Source organism: Myiozetetes cayanensis, unplaced genomic scaffold (assembly GCF_022539395.1).
Source record: "Myiozetetes cayanensis isolate MyiCay16 unplaced genomic scaffold, myiCay2020 scf4, whole genome shotgun sequence".
Lineage (NCBI taxonomy): Eukaryota > Metazoa > Chordata > Aves > Passeriformes > Tyrannidae > Myiozetetes > Myiozetetes cayanensis.
In genome coordinates, this window is record NW_026087631.1 from 59,493,844 (window position 1) to 59,514,286 (window position 20,443).

The window sequence follows — 20,443 nt, forward strand, 5'->3', positions numbered from 1 at the left end:
ATGTGATTAAAAAATATACTCCTATTATAGTCAACAGTAAAACAAGTATGGTCTTTGGTACATAGAAAATAGAGTGCATGAAATGGAAGGTGGGTTACTGTCCTGCATGCAACGTGAATGAATGGCGTGAGGGGCCGGCAAGGCAAACCAGACGACAGGTTACCTGATCAAGGTAGTAGGAGTGAAGAAGGTCCTACTTTTCATTATATTCCCGTATTAGGGTCCAGATTTGGGCCAGGGCAGAGGAAGTGAGGAGAACAAGCAGATTTAATTTACAAGCTTATTGGAAATACAGACTTCGGAAGTCTATTTGACGAGTGCGGGTTCGCTGTAGGGGTGCCATTCCTGCACTAGAATTCCATGTGCGCGCCCTCCATCTCCGGTACCTATCGCCATCAGTGCCGCTCCCCCTCTTTTCCCCCCCCCCGAGAGCGCTGTGGACGGAGAGCGCCTCTCCCCCCGGGCCGCAATGGTTCGTCCCCGGGCAGCGCGGGCGGGCGCCGAGAGCGGGGTTTCCTTCCGGGTTCGTGTGCGGGCGGGCACTCTGTGGTTGCTCCTCCCCCGCCGTCTCTCCGGCCCGCGCGGGCGGGCGCTATGCGCAGGCTCGGGCCTTGCCTCGAGATGGCGGCGGTGGCGGATAAACAGAAGCACGAGCACGGGCGGGTGAAGATCGGGCACTACATCCTGGGGGACACGCTGGGCGTCGGCACCTTCGGGAAAGTCAAGGGTGAGCCGCGGCAGCGGGGCCGGCAGGCGTTCGGCACCCGTCAGCGCGGCCCCGGGCCGCAGGAGCGCCGCTCGGAGCGGGGGTTGCGCGGGCTGAGGTGCCGAGGAGGGACTGGCGGTCCCGCAGAGGGAAGCGGTGGCCGGGGGAGGATCAGCTTCCTCATCTGTGTGTGCGGAAATAGCCGCTAGAAGCTAAATGCTGCCGCGTTTGTTTAAAACGGCGCCGGGCATGTAGTGAAAGTAGGGAGCCTTAATTCTCGAGCTGTCTTTCATAGCGTTTTGCTGTAGAAAAGTCTCGATGTCCTTGTAAGGAAGGCAGGATTTCTCTCTCCTTACCCAGCATATAAAGGTGGCTCGGGGATTGTTGGATTAACCGGCAACATAGCTGACTCACAGATACGAAAGATTTTATGCTTAGTCTACTTGACCAGTGGTTATCAAGTTTTTTTCAGCTCAGACTTTAACAACTTTACGCCGCAGGGATGCAGATGCTGTGCTAGTGTATTTGAAGGCTAGTAGAAATAAAGTAGAAGTTAAACTTACCCAGCACGGTGGAAGAACTGTTTATTAGCTTATCGTCACTGTTCCTGCTGTGTTGCTCGTGAGAACTTCAGATACTGGGACAAGCAAACTGAAAATATCTTTTTCATATGAGTTGAGCTATGCTCAGTCTTCATAAGTTGGTTGTTTTGTTTGTGTGTGTGTGTGTTTTTTTTTTTCACTTAATGGGTGCTTGTGATTATAACCAGTAAAAAAGCCCATAGCTTTTTTTTTTTCTTCAGTATAGATGTTCCATTTTATGTGTTCTACACAAACGCTTTTAACTATTGGCATGTTCTGAAGAAGTTACAAATGTATAGCAAATAGGATATTTTTCTCTGAGAATGCAGTGGAAAATATTTGGAGAGCAGAGCCCTTCGAGTCTCTTTTTCAAGGCACTTGGGAGTAGTGACCCCCAACTGGCAACTGGGATCCCATTACTTTCCTTGGGAATTTTCTTTCCTTAAATAGAGAGAAAATAATATAGCCCAGAAGATATCAGATTCTCCTTCCCCATGGAGGGACTACATGGGTAAGAGGAGGAGTCGAAGATGTCTTTATTTTGGGTTTTTTACCCAGCACACTGCACAAAACCAAGATTGAGATACCATCAGTGTTTTAATATGCTCTTAAATTTAAGACAGCGCTGTTATACCCCTATTTTTCTTGTCCCTATATGATCTACTGTGTTACTTTTGCTTTAGCTGTGTGTGGTAAAGGACATTTTATCTGTGATGCACTGGTTTTCCTCCTGGGCACACATTTTCTTCATTTAATACCAGATCTGTGTTTTCCTGTAATTCTAATAATTTTGATATGGTTTCATCAATTGATATTAAGCGAAAAACTATAATAAATGTGTTCACTTCTTAAAATCAGGTTATGGTTGTCGTTGAGCTCACGTGATGTAGGGGTTCAGGCATATGGCTCCTTGAAAGTGGATGTTTAATGTTAACGGCGGTGGCAGCCTGAAAACTTTGAAGTGGAAAACCAGTGTTTTACTTGGTAATTGTTGAATGTCTTATGCTATCAGGGTAGCTGTCAGATGAATTCACCCTGCTGCTTACCCTAGATGCTGAAATGCCACAGAAGTGAAAAGCTGTGAGATTTAAGAATATTCAACTTAAACCAACTATATGATACACATTCTCATTGAAACTTTACCATGATTCAGTGTAAAACATCTTTCCCTATTTTTGTCATTTTTTTTAAACATTGCTGTTGTTTTCTTTTGAAACCAAATGCAAACTTTTATTTCCAAATACTTTTTGATTTAAAGTTAGTTTTCGTAAAAGGAAGAGTATTCGGTCTTCCAGTGTTCCATGCTGAGAAAATGTACTACATCAGGCTGTAAATCCACAATAATTGTTCCATGTGTCTAGATCTGAGTTACCAGCACTGGTCTGTATAGACTGCACACGTGGTGTAAGTAGGTGGTGTTTATCAAGGCAACAGTAAGGGACCTGGAAATGGACAGTGAAGATCAGTATGATATCTAATGTTGTGCAGCAGGTTGGCTTTGTACAGCATGAACTATTGTTTTGTTGTTTTGGTTTTTTTTTCATGTTAGTGAAAATATTTATTTGTCTCATACTTTTAAAGAATGCTTTCCTCTGAGCTTTGGGTTAGCTTTTTGGCCTACTGCAGAATTGTTTCATTGAATACAGCATGAGCTTGTTCAGCTTTTTTTTTTTTTTTCCCCCCTACCCACTTAATGACTGATACCTGTATTTCATGAGAATGTTGTATTTACTTTGGATGGACTCATAATCAGTTTTTTCCAATTGAAGAATTGCTCAACTAGGTTAGAGACTTGTTCCTGCACTTCAACAGTTAAATGAAGTTGCTGCTGCTTAGAGACTGTCACTGTCTTGGAAATCTTGCTGCTGTGCTAAGCCACAGTGAAGCTTGAAGGCAATTCTGTTATCAGAGAATAAAGAAATAAAGGGAAATACTAGGTCTATTAAATGAACTTTTTTTCAGGGATTTTTCTGAAGATCTGGTAGCTAGTTGAGGATCAGGGTGATAAACATACCTTTTGGTTACTTCAGATTTTTTAGTACTCCCTTTTATAGGTAATGCAAAGTAGCTTTCAGAAGGGTAACACTGTCTGCTTATGTGTCTGCATGGCATTATGATCTGAGGTGATGCTTTCAGCTCTGTCCTAATCCTGAATTCAAAAGTGTCAGCAGTCTGTTACCAGTCCATGTCTGATGTTTTACATAACAGATACCTCGAACTATATCCAAGAAAACAATTTTATTTTATGAGGTGGATGGTTATTGAGAACTTGTATCTTAAAAAGTTAGGTATCTTATAATTTTTAGTGGAGTTAAAGGGAGGCAAAAATTACTGAAGACTATAGAGATTCAATTTGAAATGTCTTAAGCAAGAGAACAGGCTTTTTGGCATCTTTCTGTACCAAACCACAGAGTGTTTTCATTACAGTAATTTATTCAAAATTGGCAGAGTTGAAAAAGCAGAAAATCTTGTTTTCTCCCAGTCAGTGAATAAAATTAAGGCTTGAGGCACACAGCCTTGAAGGCTGTGACAGCTAGAATTGGTTTCAGTCAACTGCAAATGTTACTATTTAATTGGTTTGAATGAAAAATTTGTTTTGAAAAACTTTTCTTATGTGCCTTGCGTATTGAACATAGCTTTTAGCTAATAAATGACTTTATAGTGTTTTTCTGAGTGCTAATAAAATTCCAATCTAACGTAAACTGACAAATCAGAAGTGGAACAAACTGGCTCAAAAATGAGGCTTTAGAACATATGTACAGAATACTTTATACACATAACACAGAACTGCATATATATATATATGCTAAGCTATAGAATTGGTCATAAATATATGCTACTTGCTATATTTAACATGCACCTTGTAAAGCAAAGGAAGATGCAGATCCGTTCTGATTTTTGGTTAGTTTCTGAGAAGCTGTTTCTTAGTAACAGAAACTAATGTTTAAATTTAACTTATTGTTTAAAGATTTTTTCAAATGCTTCAGGTTCAGTTCAGTTCCCATTATGGATGGGCAAAGACCTTGTAATTCAAATGGAAGAGTTGCTTTTCTTATTTTTTAGGTTGATGATTCTTTACCCTTTAGGGTTTTAACATAGGTGATATAATTTGCTGGGTTGCCTTGAAACTTGAATCACATTTGAACTGAAGAAAAGAAGGGGTTGTGATTGCTTTAATTGTAGATCTGGTTCAAAGCAGGTAATTCTCATCCAGTTCCAGGCACTCACCTGTCACTGCTTTGTGGTCTCTCTAGAACTTGTGGTGGATGTGGGCTTTGTCCTGCATTCCTCAGCAGTGCAAATGTGCTTGCCCAGTACTTTGGTTATAGTGGCCATTTTTAGGTACTGGCTTCTGAATGAGGGGATGTGTCTTTTCACCTGGCAGGCAGAGTCTTTCTGTGTTCTTGGGTACTAAAGATATCTGAGTGCAGCATTGTGATGCTTCAGGGTCCTAGGTAATCCACTACTGAGTTCCCTGCAGGAATTTAGAATGCTTTATTTAGACAGTGTCTTGTAAGAATAACTGCTCAGATGCTTGTCATTATCTTTTCCTCTCTGCTAAGAATTTCTTCTCACTTGCATTCGTTTTTTTAGCTCAGTATTGGGGCAAAAGGCAGCATGAAGGTCTTGTGTTGTGAATAAAGTTTAGAGATAGGTGTTATTCTATCCAAATTATCCGTTGAATGCAGAAGGATTTTTGTGTATTGCTGCTGTTTAATCACAGCTTCCCATGGATATATTTAAACAAAGCTTGAAGCCTGAGGCTTATTTAAATTCTCAAGTGAGGGGAGACACACAGGCAATGTATTCAGCACAGGCCTGTTAGTAATGTCTATTCATGTGGACACTGATGGACCATGTAGATGTTCTTAGAATTTGGCTTATCTTCAAAAGGTAGGAATCAGGGGGGCAAAAAAATATGGTATATTTATAATCACTGCAAGCAGAAACCATGCAGATAGTGCAGCTTTCTACTGGAAGAGATATTTAGGTTCTAAATGTTTTGTCTGTGATCCAGTGTTGGGTTTAAGAAAACTATTCTTAGCAATTTCATTGTGACTACTTCCAATAGCTTCTGAAAAGTTTAGGACCTAAAGAGGGGTAACTGATTGGGAAATATTTTAAAGTTTAAAGAAAAATTAAACCCCTCAGTTTCTTTTCCACTTCCAGGAACGTAATGAAGTTAGGGTTGTTTTTCATTGTTACTGTTGTATTTAATTTTGTGCATTTCTGGTAGCTTTTGCCACTTACTTTATATAGGAAAGCTCTGGTGTTAACTGCACAGACTATGGGGCTTATAGAGGGTCAGAGTGGTCTAAGGACAGGTACATTTTTGTAGGTAAGCTGATCAGATGCTCATAGTGGTAATTCAGAGCAATTGCTGAAACAGGTTTCTTGAGGGAGGGATAATAGGGATTTCTTTAGTAAGAGTGATCCCTGTAGATAAAGTAGAAGAGATACAGGAAAACATGTTTGAGTGGGTTAGCAAGTAAGCCAAAAGCTTGGAGTGAAAATGCTCTCTTTAATTAGCAAGGATGGCAGGGTTTTGGGATATGTTTTGCTTCCTCCCCCCAATATTGCAAAAGATGTAGCCATGCTGTGAGACTCTGAGGGTAAGCTTCAATGTTTTTCTTTCATATATACATCTTCTATCAAGCGAACTGTGGAAGAAGTTGGAGCAGGGCAGAAGAAATTCCATACCATCTGGTTTTCAACCTCCCTAAAGATAATGCGATATGTGGAATGCTAACATCTTAAATTGTATTTCTTGGCTGCAGTCAAAATGGGCAAATAAGGTCTTTATTGAGTAGTCGAAAACCTTGTCTAAATACTTGTTTCTTGCAGTTGGAAAACATGAGTTAACTGGACATAAAGTTGCAGTGAAGATCCTGAACCGACAGAAGATTCGTAGCCTTGATGTTGTAGGAAAAATCCGCAGGGAGATTCAGAACCTCAAACTCTTCAGGCATCCTCATATAATAAAGCTGTAAGTTTTGTTTGCTGTAATCAAACATATTTAAGTAGTAATCTCACTGATCTGAAATATGCTTAAAGGGCAGTATGACAAACAGCATCTTGTCAGAAAAGTAACCAGCTTCAAAGTCTGCAGCATGTGTAACATGCTTTCACAAAACTTATCTTTCCTGCAGGCTGGACAGCTTCCATTAGATCTTTGCTTAGAAATTCTTTGGACAGGTATATAAAAGGTCATGTCATGACAGATACTTGTAGTAGCATCCATCTCTGATTTTAGAGGCTACTTCATTTTTCTTTTCCTGTTTATATTTGATCTCTTTTTTTTTTTTCTGCTTAGAAAATGAGTTATTAAGAACAAATCTGTACAGGTCATTTCTACCGTAAGTTAATGGAATTTTCTCAAAATGTTCTTAGTGATGTGCTGGTCGGTTATCTATGTTTTTTCAGCATAGGTTGCTCTCTGGAAGCTTTTTCTGAATTAAAGACATGCGGTTTGTTATATGTGATTGATAATTCTAAAACCTTCACTACAGCAGCTACCTCATGTCTAAATGGGGTATTTACAGTATGCCTGTTTACATCTCTTAGTTTATCAATAGTTCATCAGTGGATTTCACAGTACAGGTAAGTATATCCTCATGTCTGGTCTGTGGAAACAAATTATAAAAATCATTGACTTACTTTTGACTGTAATTTCCTGTAAAGTTAACTTGCACCTCTAGGGTGTGGGTGACTTTCACTGTCTTAGTCATGATGTTGCTGGTTTTTTTATTGGAAGAATCTTGTTTCCCTGCTGCCAGTGACAGAGGCCATGTTTATGCATTCCCTTTAATTTGGCAACAGCTGTTACACTGAAGGTAAATTGTATTGTGTAAGATCAACTCGCTCACTTCTTAAGTGGGTTAGTTTTCAGAAGACTATTGAGCTGATTTGTCAGCAAAATTGCTTGTACTGCCAGTTAGAGTCCATGAATGAGTCCAAAGGACATTGCTGTAGCCAAAACAAAATAGGAAGTGTCACTGCAGCAATTGAAATATCAATGTGGAAAATGAAAGAGGCAACAGTGAAAGGAGAGGAAATAGCTTCTGGAACATATTGTCATTCCAGTAGCTGTAGATTGACTGTAAAATATTTTAAAGTACATTTTCATCTGACTGTTTGTACACATTCTGTTTTACCGAAATGTAACTAGTCTTTTAATGAGTGTGTAGACTAATAGATACCTTCTCTTATCAGGTACCAGGTCATCAGCACACCCACTGACATTTTCATGGTGATGGAATATGTTTCAGGAGGAGAACTGTTTGATTATATTTGTAAAAATGGAAGGGTAAGAAGTAATCCAACTTTGCAAATCAGCAACTTGCATTGTATTACTGCTTTTGCAACATTCCTGCGTCACCCCACACTGAGGGGACAGGCATATTCGTTTTGGGTATCCTCAGCAGAATGGTACAATTAAAGGTTTATTTTCTCCACAGAATATTATGATTAGTGTAGCACAGGATTTATTATTCGAGTGGCATAGGCTTTTAGTTAGCAGAATCAATGTAGTACAGTTTATAAGTAGTGTAGGGAAGAATTTCTAACACAACAATTTAGGGTATCAAATCACCCTGACCCTCTGCAGATCTGGTCAAATCTTAATATGTATTTTGCTGTATCGATATAACAATCACAGTCTAGACTTGAAAATCATATGAGAGAATACAAGTCACTCAGTTCTAAGGGGAAGCAGGCTATTGTGGAGGCATCTGTAGCCAGTGGAAAGGTATGAGTCTCATTCCCACTTAGGACTTGTAACTGTCTGATGATAAAGACTCTGCTCTGGCTCCTGTTGCACTTCCTTTTTCCATGAGAGAGTCATTGCTGCCACCAGGCTGGCAGGTTGCCTGGGAACTAAAGGCTGGTAAGGAAGTGGGTAATCAGCCTTGCACCCAGGAATCTTGAGGCTAGCGGGGAGGAGGAGAAGTCTGGTTTGTCTGCTTGCTTCACAGGATCTTTGGGGCTTGATAGTGAGGGAAGGAGCATGAACACATGACTCACTCGGTCACAGATGGTTGCTTGCTTCATAAAATGGAGTTATTAAGCTATCCACATTATCAGGGGCTGGGACCAGGGGAACCGGTCACACCTTGTTAAATGAAGGTGTGTTTTCATGTGTTTCACTTTAATTCTGCTGTTATCAATAAAATACACTTTATGACTGTGTTTTGTTCTGAAAGTACAAGTGGTTATGTGTTTTTCAGTCCGTATGTGTGACTTTGTTGTAGCATTTTTCCTCTTTACTAATACATTAATTTTCAATGGCTGGGTACAAACTGGATTGATATGTAGCTGGAGTAGCTGAAAACTGTTTCTTCAGTGAACCCCAGTACTGGAAAGTTACCAGTAGTAATAACTGTGCACTTATTACTGTCTTTAACTCTTAGAACAGCTTCTGTAAAAGCTCTGAAGTCACTTTGAGTGACCATATAGTTATAAACTTTATTAGTTGCTAGGACAAACTTTGATGTGGATTATGGCATCTTTATAGGAATTGCCTAACTAAGTCTGCTGTTTGGTACTAGATGCTAACGTAAGTAGCATCTGAAATTCATAATATTTTTGCTGCATTTTAGCAACTTTTACCAACTTAAATCTTATGCTGTGCTTAAAATGTCAAAGTTCATTGATATTACAATTAAGACAAAGTTAATGTTTGAGTGCTAATGTTTCTAGTTAGTATGTAACATCTTCCTTACCAATTTTAAAAGTGTGATTGAGAAATTTTAGTGACTTTCTGAGTCAGTGTCTGTGTTTTGTTTAGTCATTTTATGGCTGTGTAAAAACAAAATTATGTAAGGTATGAAGCATTCTGCTACAAGTTCTGATAATCTGTTATATAAAGAATCCAAAAGATAAATGATAACTTTAGGTCATGGAAAAAATTTCCTCTAACTCATACAAATGAAAAACAAGTGAACTTCCACTGTCTCATAATGTTTTAAAATCTTTGTCTGTTTCAGCTCGATGAGAAGGAAAGTAGACGTCTGTTCCAGCAAATCCTTTCTGGTGTGGATTACTGTCACAGGCATATGGTGGTACATAGAGATCTGAAGCCTGAAAATGTGCTGCTTGATGCACACATGAATGCCAAGATAGCTGACTTTGGTAAGGATTTCTTTTTTGTGTCTGATTGCATCTCTGGTGTTAGATCCTGTGAATAACTATGGGAAATATTAATTAAAGTGTATATACTTGAATATTCTGATGGTTGGACACAATATAAGAATATCAAGAGTATAAATGTAAAGCAAAATAATGTTCCTGCACATCTACTGAACTTGTTTTCCTCTCAAGCTTGCTTTTCAAGTATTTTCTATGACTAGGTGAAACTGTGAACTAGTTTCTTTGATTTTCCTTAATAATACTTCTTCTGAAATGCTAAATGAACTTAGTTCCTGACCTTTGCACTTCAGAACTTACTGCTATTGCCTGTCTTCACAATCTGTAAAATGTAGATGCTTGGAAGGACAATGTAGGGGCACTTAACCATCTTTAAGAATCACAGTGGTATAGTAAAAGAAACTAGTCCTACTATTAAATTACTCCAAGAAAAAGAAACTAAAGTGTAAAAGTAAAAATAAGAACAATTAGTCTTGCAACCACTTGTGCTTTTTTGCTCTATACCTGTGTAATTAGTCAGAAAGCTTATTTGTTTATGGCAGTTTGTGACGTAGCTGCAGAGAAGCCTTGCTGCTAGTTCTTGGAACTATCTGAGTCAGGAACCCTTACCATATAATAGCATAGTAGAGTATCTGTGCTGCTTTGTCATGATGACTTATCTCCTACAGTCATAGTGGATATGCCTTTGTAAACTATTTTGAGTCTCCAGTGAAGGTGCTAGGTAAGGCTGGATATTCTAAGTATGTTTTAAAAATTATGATGTTCAGCTATGTGGGCCCTGGGAATCATACTGATTTCTCATGTGTGGAAAATGCTGTGGGTGAAATGGCTTACATGGCAAAGGAATGAAGTACAGTAACTTCATGTCAGTAAAACTGTAGCACTCAGTTAATCATGACTAGTTATTAAAAGGTTTTGTATATTAGAATATTAAAGCTAGTCAAGCCGTAATCTTTCATCTCCACACACCACCACTACTCCACCCCACACTCCCTTCTGCCCCATAAAAGGGCATAATTCCTTCTTGGAGACTAAGTTCTTTGGCTTATGGTAGTCTTGATCATGCAGCTTCTGTTGAAGAAACTAGAAGATATTTTCCACAGGTCTTAGACTTTACTGAGGGCTGGTGAATGAAGATGGCCTAGTTCTAAAGAAGACTTCAGTTGCTAACAGAGTATCTAAAACCCAAACTGCTGAACTGCAGTGATTCCAGAACCAGCTGAACAGTGCAGTGGTTTAAATTGTGGTGAAGTCATGTTTACTCCTCAGTTGCCTTACAGAATTCTGGGAAATTCTGTGGTAACATCTTCCACTTTGGCATTTTAGAAGCAAATGTGGTTTTTAGTATTTTCTTGTTAATGACCAAAGTCCTATCTTGCTATTCTGCTTCATCTCTCTTAGAGCAGCTTTGTTCTCTGTCATGCCTGTGTCACCCAAACTGAATTGGTTTTTGTCTTGGAATGGATATGTTCTCAAATATTATGGGCAATAGTGGATTGATGTTACTCAGATTTCTGGTAAACTAAATGGAGGATTATGTGCCATGTTCATGTGAAAATTTCAGTAATTCCAAACAACGTTATTCTTAACTGGGATAAATTTGTTGATTTTCTAATTTGATTTACTAGTGGTTTGTTCTAGGCAGTATATGCAGTGTGAAATCGTTTTGCTCCCTGAATTTTTAGTAGTTACTCTTATACACTTTCAGGTCTATCAAATATGATGTCAGATGGAGAATTTTTAAGAACAAGCTGTGGTTCCCCTAACTATGCTGCACCAGAAGTAATTTCAGGAAGGTAGTTTCTTTTATATTGGATACATGTGTGCATGTACTTCAGTCATTTTACTGCTTGATTCTAAAGGCTACAAAACTGGTTCAGTTGACAACCTTGATGCTGAGAAACTGTGGGCTGTTAGTGGTACTGATAATTTTTCATGAATATTTAAAGCGTCTATGAACTAGCTTTGAATATTTCCTGTAAGGTAGAGCTGCTCTCGATGCCCCAAATCCAGTGTGTACAATATGCCTGAATTGGTTTAAAAATCTCATGTATAGCTCAGACCTTGGAAGGAAAGGTGCAGACAGAGTTACAGGTGAAGCCTGCTGTGAGGCTGAGTCGCAGTGACATACCTGCTGCAGAGCAGATACTCAGTCTGAAGGTAACCTCCCCTTTTGTGGACTATGATTGCCAAATCTGCTTTCAGCCAACTACTCTCATATTGCCTGTTTCTGATTTGGTGGCCAGATATCTGTTTTACTCTGGCAGTAGCACACAACATGTGATGGGTTCTGCTATAGGAACTTGTCTTAAACTTTTCAGCCTCGATTTGGGAGATAGGTGACTTTGCACAGATTCCTCTAAGGCATTGATAACAATGTATGACATGGGCTTTTTTAGTAGTAGATGCATGTTTTTTTCAGTTTGCCATTGTTTGAAATTGGATTGTGGATTATTTTTATATAATAAAGAGGGAAGCTCTGTTCTTGTGCCCTGTTACATATTAGAAGGGGAAGGATACTGAAGTTCAAGGGAGGCATAGCATAGAATTGAAATGGTATAGTACTTGCACATCAGTTGTCCTAGGTAATGTGCTTTTAATTACTGTGATACAATGTAAGAAAGTAGAGGGAAGAAATATTTAAATGTGTTGCACACAAGTCACTAATAGTTAATCTTTTCACAGGTTATATGCAGGCCCAGAAGTAGATATTTGGAGCAGTGGGGTTATTCTCTATGCTTTATTATGTGGAACACTTCCATTTGATGATGATCACGTGCCAACCCTTTTTAAGAAGATATGTGATGGTATCTTTTATACCCCTCAGTACCTGAATCCGTCTGTAATTAGTCTTTTGAAGCACATGCTGCAAGTGGATCCAATGAAGAGAGCAACAGTCAGAGACATTAGGTAAAACAATAGCTGATGTCTCATCACCAGATGCTGGAATTACAGTAGTGCAAATCTGGAGAGCAAAGAAATCATTCATACAGCTTGTCCGTGTTTTTTAGACTGAGATGAAAAATTTGGCTTCTGGTGGTTTGGTTTTAGCTCTGACAGTGCTCATTTCCAATGGACAATGAAATATGTATTGGGAGGTCACAGTAAAACAAATTATTTATGTTATATGTGGAAGTTCTGAGAAACTTTAGGTTTAAGATTGCCATAACAAAGCTGTTTATCTGCAGAATACTTTGCAAAAATTACACTGTATAGACTTCTCTGGGTAGAAAAAAACCTATCTTAGCTGTTAAGAATTCGTCTCTATTGTGCAAGTCTGAGGAAGCTCTTTAATCTGATAATAAAGAAGTTGTTGAAGAATGTTTTTGACAGAGCATGGATGGATAAATCCTAAACAGTTTTGTTTAGAACAACTAAACTACAGAACTAAACAACTGAAGCAAAACTCATCTTGTTTAGTAAGGAACAAAGAAGCTTCTCCTAAGAGGGAGCAGGGAAGGGAATCAGAAGAGGCAGCTCTTTCTGTAGCAGAGCAGCCACAAGAAGAGGAGGAAGGAACAAAAATTATAAATGAGAAAGAAACCACCTGATCCTTATCCCTAAATTATCTGAGAGATAGCAAAAAGATTTCAACCATCAATGATGTGAGCAAATTCTCAGCTGGTTACTCCAGTGCTGGGATATTGGGGCCAAAAATCAGGACTTAGAGAGTGAGGAAGCCTGGCAGTTGGGATCCCTTGCTTGGGATAAGGCCATTCCAATAGGATTGGAAAAGGATGAGGAGTCCTCAGTCTTTGGAGGTGAAGAAAGGTATCCCTTCAAGGAAGGTCTTGCAAACTCCCGAAGCAAATGGACCATCACTGGGGGAGGTATATCCTGTATCTGAGAGAATTAGCTGTGGTGGAGGTGATCTGTAGCAATCTGGATGACAATCATGTATCCAAAGACTGGTAGATATAGTTTTATATAAAAAGCTGGTTGATGAGTTGTAGAAAGATGTTTTTGGACCCCAGGTAATTGAAAACCTTACAGTGAAAAGGATTTTTTTTTGCAGTCTCTTGCAAAATGTCTAGTAAAATCTTGTGCAGACAGTGATTACTTTATGTGCTGTTGTATTTCCTGTGTTCCAGGGAGACTTGGACTGGCAACTAGGATTCTTCTTGTACAGCCTAAAATGAATTTTTTTTTTTTAAGACTTTAATGTTAAAAATGTTTGCTTTACTTAGATGCACTCAGAATTTTTTATTTTTAATTTTAGGGAACATGAATGGTTTAAGCAGGACCTTCCAAAGTACTTGTTTCCTGAAGACCCATCATATAGCTCTACCATGATTGATGATGAAGCCTTAAAAGAAGTGTGTGAGAAGTTTGAGTGCACTGAAGAGGAAGTGCTAAGTTGTCTATACAGCCGAAATCATCAGGACCCTTTAGCTGTTGCTTATCACCTCATTATAGATAACAGAAGAATAATGAATGAGGCCAAAGACTTCTACTTGGCTACAAGTCCACCAGATTCTTTTCTGGATGATCACCATCTGTCTCGCCCTCACCCTGAAAGAGTGCCATTTTTAGTAGCTGAAGCACCACGTCCTCGCCATACTCTTGATGAGCTGAATCCACAGAAGTCAAAACACCAAGGGGTGAGAAGGGCTAAATGGCACTTGGGGATCCGGAGTCAGAGTCGACCAAATGATATCATGGCTGAAGTTTGTCGAGCAATTAAACAACTGGATTATGAATGGAAGGTAACAAAATAGAGGATCTTTACAGCAAACAGTACGTTTTTGTTTGAGCTGTGTAGTTACATAGAGCAGAGGTCTGACACTATATTTTCCCATGCTGGGATATGATCTCATGTGCCTGTGCTGCGCAGGCAGGAAGGGCTTGGGGGAGGCTATTCATGCTGACAGGAAAATGAGTCTTGCTAACATGTCTAAGTTTTCTGTTGGGGCTGTAGGAATATTGTTTTCTGTTGGCTAAAAAAATCCAAACAAACAAACAAACCAACCAACCAAAAAAAAAAAAAAAAAAAACAAAACCCAAAACCACAAAAAACCCCAACAACCCACAAATCCAACAGGTAAGTCTGTAATCACTCAATAAATACCAGTGAGTTGAAATGACAAAAACAACGTGCAGTGATTTTCAAGCAATTCTGGTTATTGACTCGTATCTCTTTTGTACTAGGTTGTAAATCCATATTATCTACGTGTTCGAAGGAAGAATCCAGTAACAAGTGCATATTCCAAAATGAGTCTACAATTGTATCAGGTGGACAGCAGAACATACTTACTGGATTTCCGTAGTATTGATGGTATGTGAAGAATTACTTAAGTTAATTGAGTTGTAAGGGAAATCATTCTAAATGCAAATGTTGTAATTTATTTACTTAGAAGTGTTGCCCTTTATTATTTCAAACCAATCTAATTTGTATTATTGTTTCTTTATTCCTTCCTGGAGTTCCTTTTTTTTTTTTTCCCCTTCTTATTGAACTATGTTTATGTCTACCCCTGAGTTATCTCACTTTTGCCCTTTTAATTTTCTTCCCCAGTGTATTGAGGTATCAGCTTTCAATCACAGTCAGCCCACCAGTGCTAGCTGTAGATAAAATCTGAGACAGGAATTGTATGTTTGCAGTAACTAAAGTCTTGAAAACATTTGGTCTGATCTGTAGAAAGATGTGTTTTATAGAGTGGCAGTAGCAGACCATCAAATCCTAGTTGGATGTCTTCCTGGAAATGAGTGGAGTAGCTTGATAGACACTGACCACAATGCTTTTTTATGAGTTTAGTAGAATAAAGCAAAATTACGTACAGCCAGTGGTGTAGATGACTTGCCTAGGAAAACGTTGCACGGAAAAAGGATTTATTGAAGTGTGGCTTGATTATAGCGTAGGATGGCTAAGACTGTGTCCCATGACAGCTTAATCTGATATGATTTAGCCATACGGTTCTTGCCTTGGTCCTTCTAACAGGTACTTGCTTAGATCCAGTGGTGCTTGACCCCAGGGACCAATAACTTTCCTGTGCTAATTTACTGCAGTACAGCACAAATGCTGTCCCCATTAGAGAGGAGATGACTGCCTAGAGCCATGCAGCTAGGGGAGGGCATCCTGCTACAGTCCTGGTTTCAGCTCTTAAGGAAAAACAACCAAAGGTCATGGATTTGTCATATTTCTTCCAACACTGAAGCTGATTTGATGTTTCTTTCTCTCTGCTATGGTTAACTGTTCTCTGTTCCTCTTAACAATTTGTACTTTGAAGTAGCTTTGTGTAAACAGGAGAGATTGCCTTTTCACTTACTTGTCCTGAAATAACTTTGCAGGTGCAAGGTTAGAGACAAGTTAATGTTCAGTATTTAAAATAAGAATTAGAAATGCTTCATCATAACACTACCACTTAGATGAAACTATTTCCTCCTCATACTGAAGGTAAACGTAAGTTGCTGCAGTCCAAATGTGCAACATTCTATGGTGAAAAACTTCCAGAACTGAATGATAAATTAATGCAGATGCTAGCTATTTAATGTACTAATGAATCATAACAAAAAATATAAAAAATAACAATGTATAAATACCCAAATATAAAGAAAATAAAAATAGAATAAAAATAAAGTAGATGCGAACAAAATACATCTACAAAACATTTGAACTATTATTGAACCTAATCTTATGCTATCCTATTTTTGTTTTAAGTAACCTAAACTGAACTGTGAGCTGTTGAAATCAATTAATGAAAAATATGGCTGGTGCTGATCTAAACTAGATGTAAATGGTTGTGGGCCACAGTTCAGAGTACAGAAATAATTAGCATAAGGACAACAAGCCTTTGTGTTACTATGTATTTAAGCTTTTATTTTGTATCAAATATACAGTTTGCAAAAGCTATTTATGTGTTAAGATTTTAAAAGACAAGATTTAGAAGTGTGAGAAGGGGAAGGTATTTGCTCTTCCTATAATGGATTTGATACTGATTCCCAATTTTCCTCCTCTCTTCTCTTGCCCCCAGATGAAATTACTGAAGCGAAGTCTGGGACTGCAACTCCACAGAGATCAGGTTCTGTGAGCAACTACAGATCTTGTCAAAAAGATTCAGATGCTGATGTGCAAGGAAAATCTGCAGATACGTCCCTTACCTCATCAGTGAACTCTTCGCTTGACTCTTCCACAGCTGACGTAACTCCAAGACCAGGGAGTCATACAATAGAATTTTTTGAGATGTGTGCAAATCTAATTAAAATACTTGCACAATAACTTTGAAGATGGGCTTATTTCTTTTATAGCAATAAGCATGCCTAAATCATAGTCAGACGCTTCCAATTATAATCAAGTTAAATTAACTAAGGCGCTGAAAAAGCTAGCCACAGAATGCAATTTGCACGGGGATTAAAATTAATATGGGCAGTTAGCATATATTATTTTGAAGCTGTAGTGAATTCTGATTGCCTGTCGCCCAATGGCATAACACAGGTACAGGAAATAATATGCCCTCTGGGTGGTGTTTATAACATTTACATTGAGTGCACATTAGGCTGCATATAACACTTAAGTTAGATGGACCTCCTTGGTTTTTTCACTGGTAATACATGTATCTGGTGCACTGTAGGTAAATGTACACTTACTAGTTTAGTGACCCAAGTATAACTTGTTGGTCACTCTCTACAATTGTGACTCAGTTGGTCAGAACTATCAATAACAGTAATGTGTTAAAACTGCTGTGTTTCTCCCCCCTTACTTGACAGTGAATAATAAAGAATAGTTTGATATGTTGCAATGTGCTATTTCTAACAATAAATTCTATTAAATGCATGCAAATCCAGCCGTTGGAAATGGGTGCAGGTGCTCTGTAATGCACTGAGGGTGAAAATCTGTTGGCAGTGGGTTGAACGATTGAGTGCACAGCAGCGGTGAGAGACTTAGTGCTGAGAAGACTTGGCACCTGATGGGCTAAAACAAAATGTTGCAGTGCGGAGAATTGTGAGCAAGTCTGTGTTTTGTGCATATACCTTAGTGTGGTAGTACCACAGCAGCTACTGTTGCAGGCTGAGAATCCTTTTCCTTAGAGACATTTAAGGGCACAGTTTAAGGGCTGTTTCAAGTTATTCCAGAATCTGAAATTGACAGTTTTTTAACATACAAGTTTATACTTTGATACAGCTGGTTATCACGTGTTATCTTAGGATATACTGTGTAGTATTCGCTTTGCAGTTAAAACTACATATACAGGTTTTTAGTTTTTCCCAGGCCGCCTTAATAGCAAACTTCGCTATTTAATGTCACTGAATTGAAGTCTGACTTCTCAAGTGAACATTGAAAACTGATCACGACAACTTGAGTGCTAATATTGAGAAAGTCACAATTACCCATAACAAAAACCTTTCTGCATTTACGGTTTTTGCATTACGGTTCCATTTTCATCCAGCCCTTATTAGACCTAACAGTCATAAAATATTTGGGTTTGCATTCAAGAATTAATGTTCCCTTTGAAATTAACTTCATGACCTACTTAGTTTCAAGGGAGAGGCTGGAAATCCAGCAGTGAAACCTGGACTCTTCAAATGGATGGAAATTCTTACCAATGACTGAGATTTTAATTCATGGGAGACTGATAGCTACAGATATAGGAACAGTTTAATCCTGGCCACCTGGCTTCAGTCCAAAAATTAATGTTTTGAATATGCACAGAATCTGAAGAAACATAAAGCTGCTTTAAGCCCACCTGCTCTACCTTTGTTTTGAAGTGGGCGATTGTGAGGTCTGTCTAGTAGGGGGGTACAACTTCCAAGTTCATTTCTTTATCCTCAAGTGTCATACCTCCTGAGGTTCAGATGTCAACATGAGGGACCAGTTGCAAATCCTACAATAAAATCCTGTTTTTAGTCTTTGAAGAATTGGTTCTGGTGTACTGGATAAATCTATGTGTTCATTTTTGTAATCCTTTTATTTCAAAATTACTGAATATTGCACTTGTATAAGCACTACACACGCACAGGTTTTTAAATTGCAGTAATTCCTCATCTGGAATTGGTTTGGTATCACTTACATATGCTAAACTATTTGTAAATGCTTTCTGCTCCTTGTAATACTGACAACAAATGCAAGATGTCAAGGTGCAAATAGCTTTTAATTTTTATATACCTTTTTGGCCCTCTTGTGCATTAAGACAACCATGTTTTTTCTTTAGTTTTGGTATCTGGAAGCTAAAGCAAGTTTCTGGCAGAAGTGTACAATATGTGTAGTTTTAAATAAAGTAAATTTTTATTGGTATGGTAGTTCAGTTTTGATGGCTGAAGATTTTTTGATTGAACTGAGATTTTTATAGGGAGTGGGAGGGGTAGAAAGGAGCACTAACAACCTAGTTGAACCCAGTTGCCTGTTGCGTGACTTTCCTATGCTTTATAGATCTTGCTGTTGAAATTGCTTTCTTTACATGTTCTTATTGATCCTGCAGACCTTTAGCATTGCACTAGAAGCTGCCAAGAGGCTGTGAAATGAAACTTCACTAGAGTTGTCAGGGTTGTAAGGAGGCAGCTTATGCAAATACACAAATTGGTCCAGTGTGTTACTCTGTATTCCCAAGCTTACTCTTTTTGGAGTACAATGAATTATCTTGCCTTTGTATTGTAAATTTTTCAATAACATGGATGAACCTTACTGTCCATATGCAATACAACTCACTAAGTAATGGATAAAAATTCATCTTGGTTGTGCAATATTAAAAAAAAAACTTTCATGTTTGTCTTGATATTAGTGTTTAATACAAACTTTGAACTAAATTTTATTTTACCAGTTGATTACCATTGTAAGATATGAAGTCTTGTTCTTTAACAAATATGTGCCTACTTCCTCTGTTAATTTCTTTTGACAAAGCTGAATGGCAAAAATGCTTGTTTATAACTGTGTAACTTTTTAAACTTTCAAAACTTAAAACCAAGTAAACATAAAATACTGAACCATCTTGTCTGAAACTGTGTGCATGCTGTCTTCTAGTGTTGTGCATGTTATAAGTGGACAAGAACTATTACAATTGTTTTAAAAACAGCAATTACAATTTTAGAGAGAGCAGCAACACGACAAAGGACTGCAGAACCTCCAGCTAGGCAGGCTGGTTCCCCAGCTGAGCTCGCACGGTCCTATTTTCCCCTAGATCCTGTAAACCCTTTCGGTGCGGAAAAGGAATTTTTGGTGGGAGGGACACTGAATACTCAGTGTAAAAGCTGCCTTTTGCCCCCCTGCGGTGACTCCCCTTGTCTGCCCTTTCCACGCACCGGGGGTGAGGCTTTTGCCTCGGTATTTGTCGCTGTAACTTGGGAGCAGTTTTAAACCCTGCAGCCTTTTTTTTTTTTTTTTTTTTTTTTTTTTTTAAATCCGTTTAGAGTTAAACCCCTTCCTTATCAGCCCTGGTCACTTTTCCTTGTGGTCTATCCCGGCGGGAGCCGCCTGCCCGCGGGGGGTGAGCGCTGGCCCAGGCGCAGTCGGTGCTGCCGAGGTGGCCATTCCCGGCCCCCGCCCGTCCCCCTGCGGCACTCGGGCATCAGGAACGCCTGCTTCCTACAGGGACAAGTGTTATCGCCCCTCCGCCCTTTCCCCCGCGCTCCGCTGCCCGGCGCTGCCCCGTCCGCACATGCATCCCGGCAGGAGCGGGGAACAGCCGGCCCGCCGCAGGGGCTCCTTTACTCCTGGGAGCCTCAGGCACGGGGATTTCACAGGCACTGACACCCCGAGCCGCGGCCGCCCTTCGGCGAACTACAGCTCCCGGCTGTCGCTAGTTGCCGCAGGCCTTCCTTCCCTTCCTTTCTCCCTTCTCCTGTGTTCCTGCCGCTGCCGCCCCGCCTTTCCGCTTCCTGCCGCTGGGTTACGGCTGGCACGGTACTTCCAGCTGGGGGGAATTTCCCGGCGGGAGCCGCAGGTAACGGCGCTGGGGCTCCAGACGGGGCTGCCCTCATTAACACCTGTGGTGAAGCCGTGGGCAGGGGGGCTGCCAGTCTGCTCCACTTTACCGCTCTGGGATCGAGAGCAGTGAGGTGTGTTTTGTATCCTGTGTACTTAAAA

General features: G+C 39.5%; 2 protein-coding genes across 2 annotated transcripts in view; both read left to right on the top strand.

Moving 5' to 3' along the window:
* Positions 1-563: 563 nt before the first annotated feature.
* PRKAA1 (protein kinase AMP-activated catalytic subunit alpha 1) lies at positions 564-18,663 on the top strand. The gene is made up of 9 exons (XM_050328726.1): positions 564-727; positions 6,133-6,274; positions 7,501-7,594; positions 9,273-9,417; positions 11,141-11,228; positions 12,118-12,342; positions 13,652-14,138; positions 14,581-14,707; positions 16,401-18,663. The coding sequence occupies exons 1-9, from the start codon at positions 595-597 to the stop codon at positions 16,643-16,645; spliced, it is 1,686 nt and encodes a 561-aa protein (XP_050184683.1). The 5' UTR covers positions 564-594; the 3' UTR covers positions 16,646-18,663.
* Positions 18,664-20,236: 1,573 nt separating this feature from the next.
* Positions 20,237-20,443, top strand: part of TTC33 (tetratricopeptide repeat domain 33) — a 36,911-nt gene continuing 36,704 nt past the window's right edge. Inside the window, exon 1 of the mRNA XM_050328734.1 lies at positions 20,237-20,300. The gene's annotated coding sequence lies outside the window, so the exon portion shown is untranslated. The remainder of the gene's footprint in view (positions 20,301-20,443) is intronic.